General features: G+C 36.7%; 2 protein-coding genes across 3 annotated transcripts in view; both read left to right on the forward strand.

Moving 5' to 3' along the window:
* Window positions 1–18669, forward strand: part of LOC128237288 (activating signal cointegrator 1 complex subunit 3-like) — a 136218-nt gene that overhangs the window by 67424 nt on the left and 50125 nt on the right. Inside the window, 3 exon segments of the mRNA XM_052952667.1 lie at window positions 16619–16756; window positions 17431–17551; window positions 18080–18212. Coding sequence (XP_052808627.1) covers window positions 16619–16756; window positions 17431–17551; window positions 18080–18212 — 392 coding nt within the window.
* LOC128237289 (beta-1,4-galactosyltransferase galt-1-like) lies at window positions 2421–7259 on the forward strand. Of its 2 annotated transcripts, none has more exons than XM_052952669.1 (2): window positions 2421–2549; window positions 4660–7259. In XM_052952669.1, the coding sequence occupies exon 2, from the start codon at window positions 4675–4677 to the stop codon at window positions 6451–6453; it is 1779 nt and encodes a 592-aa protein (XP_052808629.1). In that variant the 5' UTR covers window positions 2421–2549; window positions 4660–4674; the 3' UTR covers window positions 6454–7259. The 2 variants fall into 2 exon arrangements, with proteins under 2 accessions (XP_052808629.1, XP_052808628.1); XM_052952668.1 differs by lacking the exon at window positions 2421–2549 and adding an exon at window positions 3005–3062.

The following is an 18669-nucleotide window of genomic DNA, read 5'->3' on the forward strand; positions in this document are numbered from 1 at the left end:
GTTCTGTGGCGCTGAGGCGGATGTCTGCTAGTAATTCCCTTAAATGCCCAGACGCATGCTCCTGAATTCTCAGAAGGTCAGATAATGTTGATCCCTCTTGCATTAGCAGTAATTGTGTGTTCTTCTATTGATCTCTGTCTTTCATGGATTCTTGTGTTTTAAGTTTGAATTCAGATTTGTTCTGACACTTGTTATAATGAAACAAGCAGCAGGTAGTCAAAGCAAAGGAATCCTTTCTAAATGCAAATTTTACGTAACAATGCTCAGTTTTTTTGTTCTGTAATTGTTTATACGATATCTGCAGTGTTTAAAATTCTACCATGCATACAGAACAGAATAAACAGATAACATCTCAATTTGTAAGCTTCCATTTAAATCTATTAAAATTTAAAGGATTTCTCTTTAACATTGTATTGGTCGCCATATTGTTAGCAGCATATCTGCTTTTGTTATTTATATAACATGCTACCCTTTAGTAGAACGATAATTACATAATGCTAATATCATAAACAGCACATTTTCGCTTTATTATACAATTAATGCTAATGTGTCAATTACATGCCCTCTGTGCACATATTAGGAAAAATACTCCTATACTATAAATCCTTTCATCAAGTATCAACCATTCCACTCACAAACCCCCATTTTTAGCTTGTCTGTTTTTCAGGAATGGCGATAATTTAAAAAATGTTAGGATATTCAAATGAAACTTGTTATATAGTTGCCAGAGGTATTACGCAAATGTAGAACATGACCTTAAGCTCTGGCTTTAACTACTGTCGAGTATTATGCCCCTTGTTCAAATGGCAAAAACAGAAGATTGTTAAGTGTTCCCTCTGCTTCACTCTTGATCTATTCTATGGCAATATGTTATTCATTGGTTTATACTATTAATGTAAAATATGGTGAAGTCTGAATATTTGGAACATTTATACATAACAACATTGTTTAGAAACAAACATTCAATCAAACAGTCACCGTCACCATGCGAACATTTTTCCAGGGCACATAATACATATAACAATACATACAATTATACCAATATTTCATGATGGGCAATCAGTTAATATGGCAAGCAACTGAGGTCTAAGTTTGATTCATATTTTATACCAAGACTTCTAATTATTGCTACCAGTAGTTGTTAGATATTCATATTTCTGTTATGCCATATCACTTCAACAAATGATATCATTTTGACCATACAAGGGCTTTTGGTGGTCTCTGTTCACCCACCTGTATACCACAGCAAAACTTTTGTAACATTAATTTTGAAATTAGTCAAATCATCTATTTATTTGTTTGTTATGGCGCCACCCGTTCCGTTCAGTGTCTCTATGTGATGAGATTTTGTTTCTTTTGATTGGAGGAACGTTTATGCATTTTATTAATAGAAAAAATAAAAGAATATTAAATGTTTATTAGTCTGCACCAAGAAGGGCGCCGACTATATTTGATATTACTCAAGGCATTGTTCCAACTAAGGGACCAGTTCATATATTGCAGAACAATGATTTCGATATTTTCCATGTTGCACGATAAAATGTGATGTTCTATGAGTTCTATAAAAATTTACACTAATATTGATAATGAGACCTTAAATTATAGTAGCCCTGATTATCATTTTTTTGAAAATTTTGATTTTAAATACCAACTTCCCCCTAAATAGATGAAGGTTATACGGTACTATTACCATATCCTGTATGTTTCTAAAACTCTTACACAGTAATCTCCCTTGGCGAGCAGCAAAAAAGTGAGAAAAATTAACATTGAGCTTAATTGTTTGTTTTGAAAATGTCATTTGAAAGAATGAATTCCAGATAATTCCCACATAATGTATAGTATTTTTTATCCCCGTTCTATTTACTCATAAGAGTAAAATGTGTTCACTAAAACAAATACAATATATAAAGCCCGGAATTCACATAACATGCCGTTACAATTAAAAGGTGAATTTTGTGCTATTGAAATTCATGTATTAGACCATTGACTCTATTGTTTCCGAAGTAAGGTGTGTATAATTTTGGTATAATTTTGTTGGTGGCGGAGTATTAGCTTGGGAAAACCAGAATATCTATAATTCTGGGCTCAAACTATTTTAACAATATTATCAACCATAATGTCCTTAGGACATATGTATATCCAACATGTTATCATTGAAATAATAACCATTTTTTTGTTTATCTACATGCATCAAATTTTTCTTGTTTCTTCTTTTTTGTACAATTTGTAACCAGCAAATGATAGCCATAAAAGCATTGTTAATAAGCGCTGGAATCAATACAAGATGGCAAAGTTACTCTCCACGGATTTGTCCAAAAGTTCACAGAGGGAAGTTGACAATGTCCGTGGAATTTCGGCTCTACGACGGGGACACTAGCTAACAAGTGAGTAGTTGCATTATTTCTCCATAATGGCTTGTGGCCTGACACAGCGGCAGGCCGGGGATCTCCAATAGCATCATGGTATCTGTGTGCGGTGTACAGATATAGGCAAACGGCTCAGTGTTCAGTGTGACTGGCTTAAGATGAAACCTGGAGTCCTATGTCACTGTAAGGATATGCTGTTGTTTGTAGATTTGTAGATTAGTGTCATTATACTTTAATTGTATCTTCTCTCTAAATGATGTTTTTTTTTAAATCAGTTATGATCTTGTTTTCGTTTGAAATTGGCAAAAGATGTCACACCATTAATGCTGGAGTCTTTATAAATGCTATTTCAATGATTTGAAGAATTAACTCCTCATACGATATTAATTAATTGTTTTTCACTTTGTGATGTTTGTTTCTTTATTCGGAACACTTTTGCACTGAAATATTTTTTATAGAAAAGATATCACCTCTGTTTATTGAACTGAGATAACATTCAGTTAAGTTGAATTAAGTTGCAATCTTTAGTGATTTAAATTCTGCTTTAAAATCTTTCATAGATTGTATACATGGGGAAATATAAAGCATCTATATATGGATAATTGTTCATCTGTAACAGAAACATATAAAGAGAGAAACTTATATGAACAAAATTAAAAGACATGATGACAATATTTGATTGAAATGAGAACAACTGTAAGTGGAACTATTTTTAAGTGTTAAAAATGAAGGTCATTGTATATTTGAATCATTTGTTATACTTTACCTTGTATAGGAAAATACTTTTGAAATAGTTCTTAATATTTTTCATCGAATTGGTAATTGGTTTGCTTTTTTTGGACTGTACACTGCTTTGTTTTAAAACAAAAGTAAAACAATAAGATAAAAACAAAACAGTAGAATTTTAAATATGAATGGACATTTAAATATATATATATAGAATTTAGATTATAAATAATAATTATTACTGTTATACTAAATAGTAACATTATTATTATTTTTTGTTATTATTTTATATTATTATTTTTATTGTTGTTATTATTATTATTATTATTATTATTATTATTAGTTATTATTAATTTTATTATTATTTACATGGAAATATTACAATTTTATTTTTATTCTTCCTAAAGCAAAAAATTTAAATTGGATTAGAATTGTTTTCTTAAAGTGCATATTTATTTAATATTTCCTGGTTAAATGTTTCAACTGTTTATTTGAAAGGCCGCTGGTTTTTAATTGTTCGTTTAACAAACCCGCCGCTCAAAAAAACGTTTCATTGTTTCTATACCTATTTGTCTATAAGTCATCCAATTGTGATAATTCAAATGAAACTAAAGTGTTTATATAAAACTAAATATGTAAAGATTATGAACAGATTTTGAATTTTTATTTTTATTTTATTTCCTCCTCCTATGAATATATTCAATCATGGCGGTTCTTTAAACAAACAATAAAAAAGAAAAGGCCAAAGCACTTTTATATGTTTGTTGTTCCAATTTAATAGTTTGATGGGTCAACAAAACGAAAATTAGACTACTTAATACTGAAAATGATTCTTTTGCGTCATTAAAGCGATAATTCTGTGATAATGATTTGATAGGAAAAGAGGGAAACTATGTTAGCAATAAGGGTGAGAATGTATGAGCGTTTTTTATGTTTAACAGTAAAAATGATTCTTTGTCATGTTGAAACATTTTCTTGGGGGCATGGACTCCAGGCCAAATGTAATTAGATGTAAAACTGTTTTAGTAGTGCATTGAAAAATTGTTAATCATTCTCTAGTCTTTAAATTAGGGTTGTTTTATTTGTTTTGTTTTTCAGAAAATTGACATTTATTAAAGTACCGGTATATTTTTCTATATCATCATATAAGCAAACATAGTGTATGTAAGCAGCTGTTGTCAGATTGAGGATACAATCTTGAGATTACAATTTAATTTTTTATTGTTTTAAGCATTAAAAAAAACACTTTGACAGGTTTAAACAGTGATAAGTCCTTGGCTAGATCAATGTGCACATTAATGATAAAATTACTCAAATACGTTCATTATGGCAACAGCTAGGTTTCCAAACCTGGTATTACAGATTATGTTATCTACCTTAAAATGCAAATTGAAAATATCTGTCTTAATGCACTGTAAAACTGATTATTTAAAAAAAATTAAATCAATTGACGTAGAGATATTCTTTATATCTTAAGCAGAATCTAACACATTTCTTAAATGCTTTATATTACTTCTTTTTATAATATAATGGCAAATGAAACTAAATGCTTGCTTTGCTGTTTCAGAACAAGGCCAAAGTCATGAAGGTTTTGTCTCATGTCAATTTCCGTTTCTATGTCCTGCTGCTGGCGGCTGCCTATTTCTCCATGCTTTATGTTTTCCATGGAAACCTGCAACTGGACCTAGCCACGTCTTGCGAATCCCCCGCCCAATGTAGGTCACACACCACTAAATTCCCCACCAATCATGGTCAGGGACACATTTTCAAGACTGTGGAAGATTCAGGTGTGCAGAAACTGAGTGACATGAAGCGTAAAATGTTGCAAACTAGCGGCAATGAAAAAGCAAACATGGTTTTTACGACCTATTCTGAAAATGGCAGAGGAAGCATAAATTTTAGTGAAATAAATAATGCAGTTCCTACTCATGACAAAGTAAGTAGAGATGACAGGGCTAGAGATCAAAGTTCAAATATTGGGACAAGTCCTGAGGGGAGAGGAGATTCATGCTTCCTGTCATCTTTGTACCCGGACAGGAAGTTCCTGCAGCTAGAACCAAGCAGTTTTGTGTATTCAGCTTACTTGGATGAAAGGTACACAGACCGCTTCATAAGGATCATGGCATTAATAAGCCTCAACAAGAACAACCGTCATCTGGAGGTTTTCTGCCACTTCCTGGATGCTGGGTCATGGATGAGGGTAAAGGCGACGTGGTATGAGCTGTGTGAGAACCACGGCAAGATGTTTGGGGGCTTTATTCTTTCCTGCCCCATCCCCCAGCAACCCATACCTCCCTGTCACGTGAATGTCTCCATGGAGATCACCCCTGTACATCGGATGTACACAGTCCCACAGACCACCATGCAGACACTACACGTCTCCAGTCTCACGCCGTCCAACAGACCGACTGTCATAGACACTGGGGGGAAGATATTGAGAAGCAAAAAAGAGTCCAACTTCAAAACTGGACCTATAAAACTCAAAAGCATACATACTGAGTTCAGTCGAGACTTGTTTAAACAGTCTGCCAAATCCTCAGCCATTGGTACTGTAGGAAGCGTTAAATCAGAGCCAGACTTCAAGTTCAATTTCAGTGTTTGTATTCCACCACTGTTTGGGACAATAGGATCTATTAAACTTATTGAGTTTATTGAACTCAATCTTCTGCTAGGATTTCAACATTTTGTATTTTACACTGGGCATTTAGATGATTCTGATACCATAAAAGTTCTTGATTACTATTTGCAGAAAAATGTTGTTTCAATTCTAGACTTTGTTTTACCGGAAGTTGTAACAAAGGCAAAGATATGGTACAACGGCCAATTAAGTGCTCATAATGATTGTTTGTATCGAGCAATGTCAGTTTCCCGTTATGTTGCTGTGATGGATATTGACGAATTCATGGTTCCACATAACGGCCAGTTCCTGGTCACCAAGGTGCTGGAACAACACTTCCGTGACCCGAATATTGCCGGGCTCAGTCTTGACAGTGCTTTTTATGACAGCAAATTCTCAAAGCCAACCCAGAGCAAACCTGGAAAGGCACAGTTGATCACCTTGATTAACACAGGAAAGTCAGTTGTTTACAGCAAAGTTCGTACAAAAGTGTTTGTGGACGCCCAGAAAATATTTGAAGTTGGCATACACCATGTAAGCAAACCAGTCAAAGACAGGTACAGAGTTGTTGGTGTGAACACAAGTGAGGCATACCTTCACCATTACCGCTCATGTGTGCCCAACTACGGCATGAAGTGCAGCTCCTTCGTCCAGGACGAAGCCATGGACAAGTATGCGCCGCAGCTCCGTGCGCATGTAACAAAAACTTTCAAAGATATTTTCTCTGAAGTCTTACCTCTCTGAAACCATTGGTTTGTGTTCAGTTATTCAATTTTGAGCAAGTCTTTCAGCATGATCTTAAGAAAACTAGTTGTCATAATATTTATTGTTTGCTTCTGTGCAGACAATCATACTTGTTTAATTTTATCTCCTGACCAATTCTTTGTGAGAAGTGGTAAGGCGCAATATTTCTCTGTTAGATGTCATTTTGTATGTTTGAATGAATTTCACTGTATTAAGGTGCTACATGAACGTAATGACATTGTGTTTATAAAAAGTGATGTACTGTGTTGTACTGTGTTTATTATTAATTATCAATGTCATGACTAAGAGTAATTGATATGACCGCCCTCAATATTTTTTTCTGTCCAACAAGGGTCAGTACTCAACAATTATTCTACCCAGAGTTATGGGCCTTGCTATATACATGTGTGTATTGTGTCTGGCTTTTAGAGACACAGCCAATGTTTTTGAATTACATTGCAGATTACAATATCAAGGCTATTTTTCAGTTTTGATGGACAGCTGAAAAATCTTGACAAAGCAGGTCAATATCTTTTGAAAGCAACCCACTAAAAATCATTGCATAAGATCTGGAGTAGAGTTAAACAGACCTAGGCTTTACCAATTCAAATTCTTTGGGATTCCTTAACTAACTGAGTTCAAGTTTTTGTCTGAAATCTATATTGTCGTTTGTCTTGATGTATAGCAAATTGCTTTATTCTCCAAGGATTTCCTCAAATGTTTATTTGCTCAAGGCTATTTACCAAAATTGTTACCTCTGTGGTCACTGTGTTCTATTACAAACAAATAAAGCAACTGATCATCTTGTTTGACTTGATACTTTGTTGGTAGATTCCATATATGGAGATCAATGACTTTTTGTTCTTTCTTGCCTATGTTACCATGGAAACACTGGAACTGTTTAATAGAGAAGATAATTTAAAGCAAATATGAGATAGTAGAAAATAATGTTCTCCCATTGAGAATAGTATGTCTCATTATGTCTGTTTGATGAAAGAAGTGAGACAGTTTACTCCCAGAAGCAGTCATCCAGTCCTAGTGGTTTTGGTAGCCCCCGTCATTTAAACGTCTGTGTGGCTGTCAAATACGGCGGTTAACCAGCAGCTTACTGGAAGATGAGCAATATATGGATGTTCCTTGATTATTATCCATATGCACATGTTACAACTGTCTTTAACATAATTGATATATATTCCATTAAACAAATTGAAAAATAAAATGTATCCATTAAACAGATGGAATGAAAAGTTTTGTGATAATTCAGTCATTGTCGGCGTTAAGCACAGTAGGTGTCAGCAATGAAAGTTGTTAACCTTGGCAATAATTAACAAAAAACACTTAAAGATATTCAAATGAAACCTGATATACATCTTGTCAGAAATAATACACATACATATTATATAGCAAGGCCCATTGAACTACCCCCCTTATGTTCAACTTGTAAAAATCAATCACAGAGAAGCATTGGCACCCACTCTGTGGTGCTCTTGTTGTTCACTCTGTGGTGCTCTTGTTGTTCAGTCTGTGGCGATCTTGTCATTCACTCTACAGCGCTCTTGTTGTTCACTCCATGGCGCTCTTGTTGTTCACTCTATGGCACTCTTGTTGGTCACTCTGCGGTGCTATTGTTCTTCACTTTAGGGCTCTCTTGTTGTTCACTCTGTGGCGCTCTGGTTGTTCACTCCGTGGCGGTCTTGTCATTCACTCTGTGGCACTCTTGTTGTTCACTCCGTGGCAATCTTGTCATTCACTCGACGGCGCTCTTGTTGTTCACTCCATGGCACTCTTGTTGTTCACTCTGGGGCGCTCTTGTTCTTCACTTTAGGGCTCTCTTGTTGTTCACTCTGTGGCGCTGTTGTTGTTCACTCTGTGGTGCTCTTGTTGTTCAGTCTGTGGCGACCTTGTCATTCACTCGACGGTGCTCTTGTTGTTCACTCCATGGCACTCTTGTTGTTCACTCCATGGCGCTATTGTTGTTCACTCCGTGGCGCTCTTGTTGTTCACTCTGTGTTGCTCTTGTCATTCACTCGGTGGGGATCTTTTTGTTCACTCTGTGGCGCTCTTATTGTTCACACTGTGGCGCTGTTGTTGTACACTCTGGGGCGCTCTTGTTATTCACTTTGGGGATCTCTTATTGTTTACTCTTGGGCGCTCTTGTTGTTCACTCTGTGGCGCTCGTGTTGTTAACTCCATGGCCTTCTTGTTGTTCCCTCGATGGCGCTCTTGTTGTTCACTTCATGGCACTCTCATGGCGCTCTTGTTGTTCACTCCACCGCACTCTTGTTGTTCACTTCATGGCCTTCTTGTTGTTCACTCAATGGCGCTCTTCTTGTTCACTTCATGGCACTCTTACGGTGCTCTTATTGTTCACTCCACAGGGCCTTAATTGTTCACTCCATGGCCTTCTTGTTGTTCACTCGATGGCGCTCTTGTTGTTCACTTCATGGCACTCTCACTATGCTTTTGTTGTTCACTCCATGGGGTTTTCATTGTTCACTCTATGGCGCTCTTGTTATTCTGTCTGTGGCGCTCTTGTTGTTCACTCCATGGCAATCTTGTTCATTCCAAGGCGCTCTTGTTGTTCACTTCATGGCCTTCTTGTTGTTCACTCAATGGCGCTCTTGTTGTTCACTTCATGGCACTCTCACTATGCTCTTGTTGTTCACTCCACCGGGCCTTAATTGTTCACTCTGTGATGCTCTTGTTGTTCACTCTGTGGCGCTCTTATTGTTCACTCCATGGCGCTCTTGTTGTTCACTCTATGACACTCTTGTTGTTCACTCCATGGCACTCTTGTTGTTCACCCCATAGCACTTGTTGTTCACTCCTTGACGCTCTTGTTGTTCATTCCATTGCGCTTGTTGTTCACTCGACAGTGCTCTTGTTGTTCACTCCACGGCGCTCTTGTTGTTCACTCCTTGGCGCTCTTGTTGTTCACTTCATGGCCTTCTTGTTGTTCACTCAACTGCGCTCTTGATGTTCACTCCTTGGCGCTCTTGTTGTTCACTCCATGGCGCTCTTGTTGTTCACTCCATGGCGCTCTTGTTGTTCACTCCACGGCACTCTTGTTGTTCACTTCATGGCCTTCTTGTTGTTCACTCGATGGCACTTGTTGTTCACTCCATTGCGCTTTTGTTGCTCACTCCATGGCGCTCTTGTTGTTCACTCCATGGCACTCTTGTTGTTCACTTCATGGCCTTTTTGTTGTTCACTCGATGGCGTTCTTGTTTTTCACTTCATGGCGCTCTTGTTGTTCACTCCATGGCGATCTTGTTGTTCACTCCATGGCGCTCTTGTTGTTCACTCTATGGCACTCTTGTTGGTCACTCTGGGGTGCTATTGTTCTTCACTTTAGGGCTCTCTTGTTGTTCACTCTGTGGCGCTCTTGTTGTTCACTCCGTGGCGGTCTTGTCATTCACTCTATGGCACTCTTGTTGTTCACTCCATGGCGGTCTTGTCATTCACTCTATGGCATTCTTGTTGTTCACTCCATGGCACTCTTGTTGTTCACTCTGGGGCGCTCTTGTTCTTCACTTTAGGGCTCTCTTGTTGTTCACTCTGTGGTGCTCTTGTTGTTCACTCTGTGGCGATCTTGTCATTCACTCGACGGTGCTCTTGTTGTTCACTCCATGGCGCTCTTGTTGTTCACTCTATGGTGCTCTTGTTGTTCACTCAACAGTGCTTTTGTTGTTCACTCTGGGGCGCTCTTGTTGTTCACTCAACAGTGCTCTTGTTGTTCACTCTGGGGCGCTCTTGTTGTTCACTCCATGGCGCTCTTGTTGTTCACTCCATGGTGCTTGTTGTTCACTCTGGGGCACTCTTGTTGTTCACTCCATGGTGCTTGTTGTTCACTCCATGGTGCTCTTGTTGTTCACTCCATGGCACTCTTGTTGTTCGCTCCATGGTGCTTGTTGTTCATTCTGGGGCGCTTGTTGTTCACTCTGTGGCGCTCTTGTTGTTCACTCCATGGTGCTCTTGTTGTTCACTCCGTAGCTCTTGTTGTTCACTCCATGGCGCTCTTGTTGTTCACTCCATGGTGCTCTTGTTGTTCACTCCATGGTGCTTGTTGTTCACTCTGGGGCGCTCTTGTTGTTCACTTCATGGCGCTCTTGTTGTTCACTCCATGGTGCTTGTTGTTCACTCTGGGGCACTCTTGTTGTTCACTCCATGGTGCTTGTTGTTCACTCCATGGTGCTCTTGTTGTTCACTCCATGGCACTCTTGTTGTTCACTCCATGGTGCTTGTTGTTCACTCTGGGGCGCTCTTGTTGTTCACTCCATGGCACTCTTGTTGTTCACTCCATGGTGCTTGTTGTTCACTCCATGGCGCCTTTATTGTTCACTCCATAGCACTCATGTTGTTCACTCCAAGGCACTCTTGTTGTTCACTCGGCAGCCGTCTGGTTGTTTACTCCATGGCACTCTTGTTGTTCACTTCACAGCGGTCTTGTTTTTCTCTCTGCTGCGCTATAGTGGTTCACTTCACTGCACACTTGTGGCTCACTCCACGGTGCTCTGGTTCACTCAGCAGCACTCTTGTTGTTCACTCCATGGCCGTCTTGTTTCTCTCCGCAGCGCTCTCGTGGTTCACTTCACTGCACTTTTGTGATTCACTCCACGGCACTCTGCTTGACTCCGCGATGTTTTTTTTGTTCGCAACAAGAGACTCTTGTTGTTCACTCTGCAGCGCTATTGTTGTTCACTCCACAATGCTCTTTTTGTTCACTCCACGACACTCTTTTTGTATATCCTGTGAAGGCACAAGCTTGCAAATACAGTAAAACTGCGGTTGTTCGAACAAGCGGTCGTTCGAGAACCGTTGGTCCCTCGAGGTCGAGGCTTGGTCCTGAACATATTTCCTTCTATTTTCATATAAAATAAACCTGCATCGAAACCTAATTATGTCGAGGAGTCGAGCAATATAGTCGGTCCCAAGTACACAAATCATGCACAAAATCTTATGGCTTCCTCGAGGTCATAATTTCACACTTTTCCCGAACGCTTGTCCAAAATAAACAAACAATTGCTAGGTGTTAAAGTTTTCGCAATTTGTGAAAATTGCAATGACAGTTGAAAGGCCATTAGATAAGGTGTGAAAAACCATTTATCACTGGTAACGCATGACCAATAGTAGTTGTTAAGAGTGTTTATGAAGATAATGATGAGAAGTTAATTGTGAGCAATGTAAATGAGTACTGACTACAAATATGAATAAACACTACCATATTGATCGGAATCACTGATAAAAATTCCTTCTTGTCACTTTGCTTTGCAATATGGCAAGTTTGTAAAAATAAATATTTCTATTTATTCATTTATTGATATTTCTTTTACATTTAACATTTAGTATACGACAGCCTTTGAACATATGAGCGATTTCCACAATGCAAGTCGGTTTGACGACCACAAACTTAAAATACACTGAAAGATATTTCATAACAGATTGAAAAATTGATATTTGGGTCGTTCGAAACATCGGTTTCCTCGAAGTGTTTGCTTGGTCCCCGGCCCTCGAGTGATCGCAGTTTTACTGTACATGAAGCCTTCTAGTGTAGGTTCATATTACTTTGTCAATTTTTGTTCTTTTTTGGTTTGAGATTTACTCTGAAAATTGTAAAATGTAAATAAGAACAAGACAGACTTAGTGAGCAATTATGCGTTATTACTGACGTAAACATTGTCAGCATTCATTCAGCTCATCTGAACAGTTGCCAGAAAAATTATTGTCTGTTTTGTAAGCATTCGTAATCATATTTTTGTTGAAGTGTCTAGAGAATCTAGAAAATGTATACACCAGAGAAAACAGACTTAGACAGAAAACGTATACACCAGAAAAAAACAGACTTTAACATGTCACTTGGCTAAAATGCAGTTAAAAATAAAAAAGCATGTTAAGAATAAGCATTGATTATTCACTGAATTAGGACTATTATACCTTGACATCGAGCTGGACACCGAGCGTTTGTGCTGATTTTGCAGCACAGTGAACTTGTTGAGGTGAATGTTTCAATGGCGAAGTTTGTTATTTAATCTATCATATATTTGCACTAAGTGCTATTCCTTATTTACCAAATATGATCCTATTATTATTTAACTGATTGTTTGATTAACAACTGGCCACTGGTCAAATCCAAGTCTTGCAGAACTGGAGGTCCTGGGTTTAATCCCCAGTCAGTACAAAAACTCTCTATTTTTTAGACCTACATGTAGTGATAAAATGAATAGAAAATTAAAATTTTTACTATGAAAGGCAAGGATGTTACTGGCCCTTGTTTAGTATACACTAACAAACCCAATGAACAATTCTAAAACTTTAATACCAGCTTGATATAATCTGGATGGCATCTAATCAGGATTCCAATAGGTCAAACATTAGTGGCTGGCAGATTTTGTAATTAGGAAGAATAAATTTGATTGTTGGTGAGGAGTTTCATTGATCTTGTGTAAGATTCATGTATCACCATGGAAATACAAATTCCTATTCCATAAAATGTTCTCCCAGTGAAACTTAAGTATAATAAAAAAAACCTGAACTATGTTATCATCAATTTATGTGTTGTCTAGAAATCTTATATATAATAGTTAAACAGGCAATATTAAAAATGTTGAAGCCAAGGAGATGTGAACCTTTTTTTTCAATTTTTAGCCCATATTAATTAGGTACAGTTTTGAAGTAATGAAATAGGAACACTGTATTATCTGAAATTAGAAAATGACATTAAATCTGGAAAAGCACTGTTTCCTTTCATAAAACTTCGCATGAATTTGTTGTGAACCGAAATGAGCAAAACCAAAGGCAATTTTGTGCAAAATGTTCATGCAACTACATCAAATATAAAAGTTCTTTTTCTTAAAATGCAAATTCGCTTTGCTTGGGCAGGCATCAACAAAGTAGCTTTGAAATCGACATAGCTATACATATCGCACAAAATCACTTTAGGTTTGGCACATTTTGTCCATGATATTCAAAACTTTGGTGTGCAAAATTTTTTGGAAGTGAACGTTACCATTCTAGATTTAAAGCCATTTCCTAAAATTCATTTTGCTAATCTCCCTTTTGGCTTTTTTTCTGCCATATTAAAAAGAAACTGTTATATATTTGTTATGGCATTTCAATAAATGTCCATTTATATACCTGGTTTCGTGTTGCTATCTTACAAGCAAGGGAATTGACAGTCTGTTAGTGCCTTGTAGAACACATAAATGTTTCCCTGAGTTGCAGCATGCTTCACAATTGTCCTCAAGTATTGTACTCCAAACATGTCAAAGATTTATTTGATCTATAATGTGTTCAAACATGCCATATTTCTGGTGACCATTCCAGGGGATTTTGAAAATTTTGTTCAGAATTCCAGGGAATTTTGACATTCGACCACTTTCAATTGGAGGAAACTCCTGGGTTTCAAGGATTTTTAAAAGAGCCCCTATAGCTCACTGGTAGAGCATTCCCTTAAGAAGCAGAAGGTTGGGGGTTCAAACCCTGGCCAAGTCAAACTGAAAGATATTTCAACATGGTACCATAGACCCTTGCCTAACACTCACCATTAAAAAGGTATAGTACTAGGAAAATGCTGTAAATGCAGCAGATCTCTTGTATATATCTCACTCTGCTTCTACGCGTCTTCTAATGTCTTGATTTGACTGTGAATTGTAGTCACTTCTATCTCATCATACCTTGATAATCTCACATCTCACATAAACAAAAAACAAAAAAGATTGCATTTAAACATTTTTGTTAAAACTGTTAAAAATATAGATAATTTTAGTCCCAGCCATAACTCAAAACATACATTTGATAAATATTTATAGGCAGGATACTTCAAAAATGCAAATATCTATTGCCCTTTCATTGTAAAAATTACCTTATATTGGTCTTGTGCGATCAATTACTTTGGAAGCCTTTGTCCGTTCATTACCAAATTTAGTCAGAATGTTAATCATGTCTAGGTGTCTATGTATGTAGTATACATTTGATAGGAAATGATCTGATATTGAATACAGCGTGAAATTTTGGCATTACATTCATTCCCACTTATAAGACAAGGGAATTGGGTACTGATTTTAACCTGAAAGTAGGGGGCCCTTCTTATAAGGGTGGCTATAAAAAAATAAAAAATAATCAAGTTAAAATAAGTACTATTTGTGTCCATGATGGTCAGTTTCGAATGCCTTTATCGGATTGTTTGATATTTTCTAAACTTGAACTGGAGCAGACTCTTTAATACATGTAAGATTTCTGCATGCACCAGATGGTATATGGTACCTTTTTCCATCAACCAAATTCATTTATTTCTGATTCTTACCTAATATTCCATTTGAATCAGACTGGGCTATAAACTATTTCATGGTGCTCTTTGATGTTTTGCATCTATTGATTTCTTGTTCTTATTATTATGACTTCCCTTTGATGAAGAGCAACATACTGTTTTTGTCATTATTCTTCTTGCTATAATTACCTTAAATTTCCTATTAGAAGCACTTGGGAGTGTGTCTTTTGGAGAACCCTGCACTTTAGTGCCCTGCTTTTCCCCATTTAGCAAACTTTTTAAAATCCCTATATTCAAATATTGGTCATATATAGAGTCATAAACATGAAATATGAACTAGGCTTGTCACAATTACCCATCATCTAAATGGTAGATAGAATGGTAGAATAGAGAGCCCTTAACTAGCCAATCAGTGATCAGTATCCATTACAGCATAGCGGGATGCACCCCCTGGGGTTTATGAATAAAATGGCTTCATGTGGCTTCAATATATCAATGCAAGAATGAAAAATGTTTCTCTTTATTATCAACAGGGTCTGTGTGTAACTTAAATTATACAATAGGGTATGGCTTTATACATGTATGTATGACGAAAGCAGCCTGAGCATGTGTGCTATAAACAAATGGCACCAATGTTATGCTTTTTATTAAAACAAATTTCATTAGTTTAAAGACGAGGCATTTTTCAAGGCACAGAATTGGAAAAAAGACCGACAATAAGACACCCTACACTACATGCACAAGTCTGAAGCTTAACTTGAAGGAATTGAAAGCAACTTCGAACATTGATAGATGGTGATGTGAAGTTGTACATCTTGTATTGTTGGATTTAATGATTATAACTCAGGGTTACTTTGTTTCAAAGTTATCTCCCCTAGATTTTATTGCAAAATTTTGTGCATGACATTACTGAATTACTATCTTTATAGAATTTATTGAAACTTTGAACGTCTATAAAAGAATTGAAAGAATCATAACTCTTGGGCACTTTATTGCAAGCTATCTCCCTTGGATCCTTTTAGTCCAATTTTTGAAAACTATTTAAAGGTACATATTGAAACTTATCAGTTATCTCCCCTTGTTCTTTGAATTTTCTTAAACTAATAAACAAAGTATAGCTTGAAAATTGACAAATGTTATCGTGTATTGTTCTCACCACATGAATGGTAGCTCTTTGGCACTTTCCTGCAATGTTATCTCCCCTTGTACTTTGATTATCTTCAAACAGAGTTTGTCTGAAGTGTAACTACTGAAAGAATGAAACTTTAAATATTGATAGATAACAATGTTCAGTTGTGGAAAGCACAGAAATTTTACTTGAGGGCACTTCCTTGCAAAGTTATCTCCCCTTGTACATTTCAAAGCTCAACTTGGAAACTGCCCAATGGAATTTATTTAAACTTAGATGATTGATAGGTGACAGTTTTCACTTTTAGATAACCTTTCTTCAAATATGTTCCTGTTAAGGGGAGAAATCAGTTTTTCTGATGCCATGCTTCAAAACAACATTTCTAGTTTATTACTTCATTATCATATGTCAAATAAGCGAGCCAGTGCAGAGGATGGCCTCTTTTAAAAAAGTTAAGTGTGTATTATAAAGGCTCTGGGTGTTGACTGCCATCAAAGGGCTTACAGGTGTACCACATTATCAACACTGAACTGAAATCTGAGATATTTTGGTGTGCCACTTTTGAATGATAGATTACAACTGCAAATGCCAAAAACAGTGCGTTGACTTCTTAGTAATTCTGCAGCTGATTTGGTAGTGCAAGTTGATCTCCTTATTTTCAAGTGAATGATATGTCTTCACGAAGAACTCCAGAGTTAAACACCCTTCCCCAATCCTGCCACATGTAACACCATGTATGCAAGTTTCTCAGTGTGTGTCTATCATTACAGATGGAGAATATCATATCCGGGGTCAAGGACACAAACCTTAAGCTGATTCTTGCCTTCGGTATTGGCATCCACCATGCTGGTCTCATAGAGCGAGACAGGAAAATCACAGAGGAGCTCTTTGTCAACACCAAAATTCAGGTAATTTGTTATCACATCAGATTTTACAAACTATTTATTCAATTTCATTTTATTACATGATTTTGGTGGATTATAACAAGTTGAAACAGTAAGTGTATCAAATATGGTTTCACTGCTTCTGACATTTGGCTTTTAAGAAATGTGGTAAACACTCAAAGTGCTGGGAAGGAATTTGTGTATGATGTCATTTAAAATAAGCCATAAATGAAAAAAAATAAAAATATAAAAATGTTCAAATGAAACTTTGTACAAAATGTTGCCAAGATAAATATGCACAGCCAAAGAAAGGCCCATGACTCACAACATGAATTTTATTATTGTTATGGTCCTTTTCAACCAAAAATATGAGCATTTGGTGTGCACTGCATGGTGCTCTTTTTAATGAATTACAAGCATGAAATAAAAATAAAAATTATTTCAGTGTAAGAATACAATATATTTGACCTCATGATCATCAAAAATAAATGCACTGTGAAATAAATTTATGATAGTCTTACTCTGAAACTAACAATTATCTAGATTCTTAATACATTGTTAATATCAATTTATTGGTAAAGCCTTTTTTAAGGTTTTTAATATCGTTGTGAAGTGGCACTATGTATGACTTCAAGGGGAGTAAATGTGATATGGAAAATTGATATTCATGAAAAATTACCTCCCTTGTGCATGTCAAGGTGTTGATAGCCACGAGTACGCTTGCCTGGGGGGTGAACTTCCCTGCCCATCTAGTTGTTGTGAAGGGAACCGAGTACTACGATGGCAAGACACGCAGATATGTTGACTTCCCCATTACAGGTTTGTAGATCTTGCTTTAATAAGGCCCGCATTAGTTTGTGCATTGTTATTATTTTAACATTTATAATAAGTTCTCCACAAATTTGTTCTACAGCCAACTCTGTCATGGAGTAAATATATAAGCTTGGAATAAAAATAGGACAGTCATTTGATGGAAATCTATTTTTACCTCACACTATGAACAACTTTTGCCAGTTAGAAATTCCAAATTCAAGTAGTTACAGTGTAGGAAAAGATGTCAAAATAAAAAATGTATATGGTTAGCTATACATATTGCTTTTTGACAATTTATATATATACAGTTGAAACATTGGCTCGATATCGCTTGGCTCGATTTCCTCGTTGGCTCGAACTGGATGTTTAGGACCGATTTTGTTTTACTGTTTGTAAGCATTCCCGCTTGGTATAATATTTGCGAGGCTCAAATAATTTTGGCAGGTCCCAGGGAAATCGAGCAAACAGGTTTCGACTGTATGAATATATAATGTATCTAGAACCCCCATTAAACCCAGCATTGTTTTCCAACAGACGTGCTGCAGATGATGGGTCGTGCAGGAAGGCCCCAGTTTGACGACCAGGGCAAGGCTGTCATTCTTGTGCACGACATCAAGAAACACTTCTACAAGAAGTTCCTCTATGAGCCCTTTCCCGTCGAGTCCAAGTACGTAGACACTGGTGATGCTCTGGGAATTTTATTATCAATATGTCTTCTTGCATGATATTTCTGTCCCCACCTATGGGGGTATATAGATTTGCCCTTTTTGTAAATTATTAAAACTCTATAATAATAACAACTCTTTTCACTCACTATCTAAGTTTAGGCAATGAACAGTATTTTACCTGAGCTGGAGTTGTTTGAAGAAGGACAACACAGTATTTGTAATTCAGGTATTTATGTTGAGTTCTCTCTCTTAATGGTTTACAAGCTAGAAGACCTGTCTCTGTGACTACCTATAAGCTAAGCCTTTCCTTATGACCACCAATAAGGTATAACTTAATAAGGTGGAAAAGTTGGTGAAAATGACACTGCAATATAACAATGTGTGTTTAACAGAATTGTTTAAATGAGTTATGCAATGCTCATCCAACTATTACCATCAAATTCCAAAGAATGCCAG

This window comes from Mya arenaria, chromosome 6 (genome assembly GCF_026914265.1).
Source record: "Mya arenaria isolate MELC-2E11 chromosome 6, ASM2691426v1".
NCBI lineage: Eukaryota > Metazoa > Mollusca > Bivalvia > Myida > Myidae > Mya > Mya arenaria.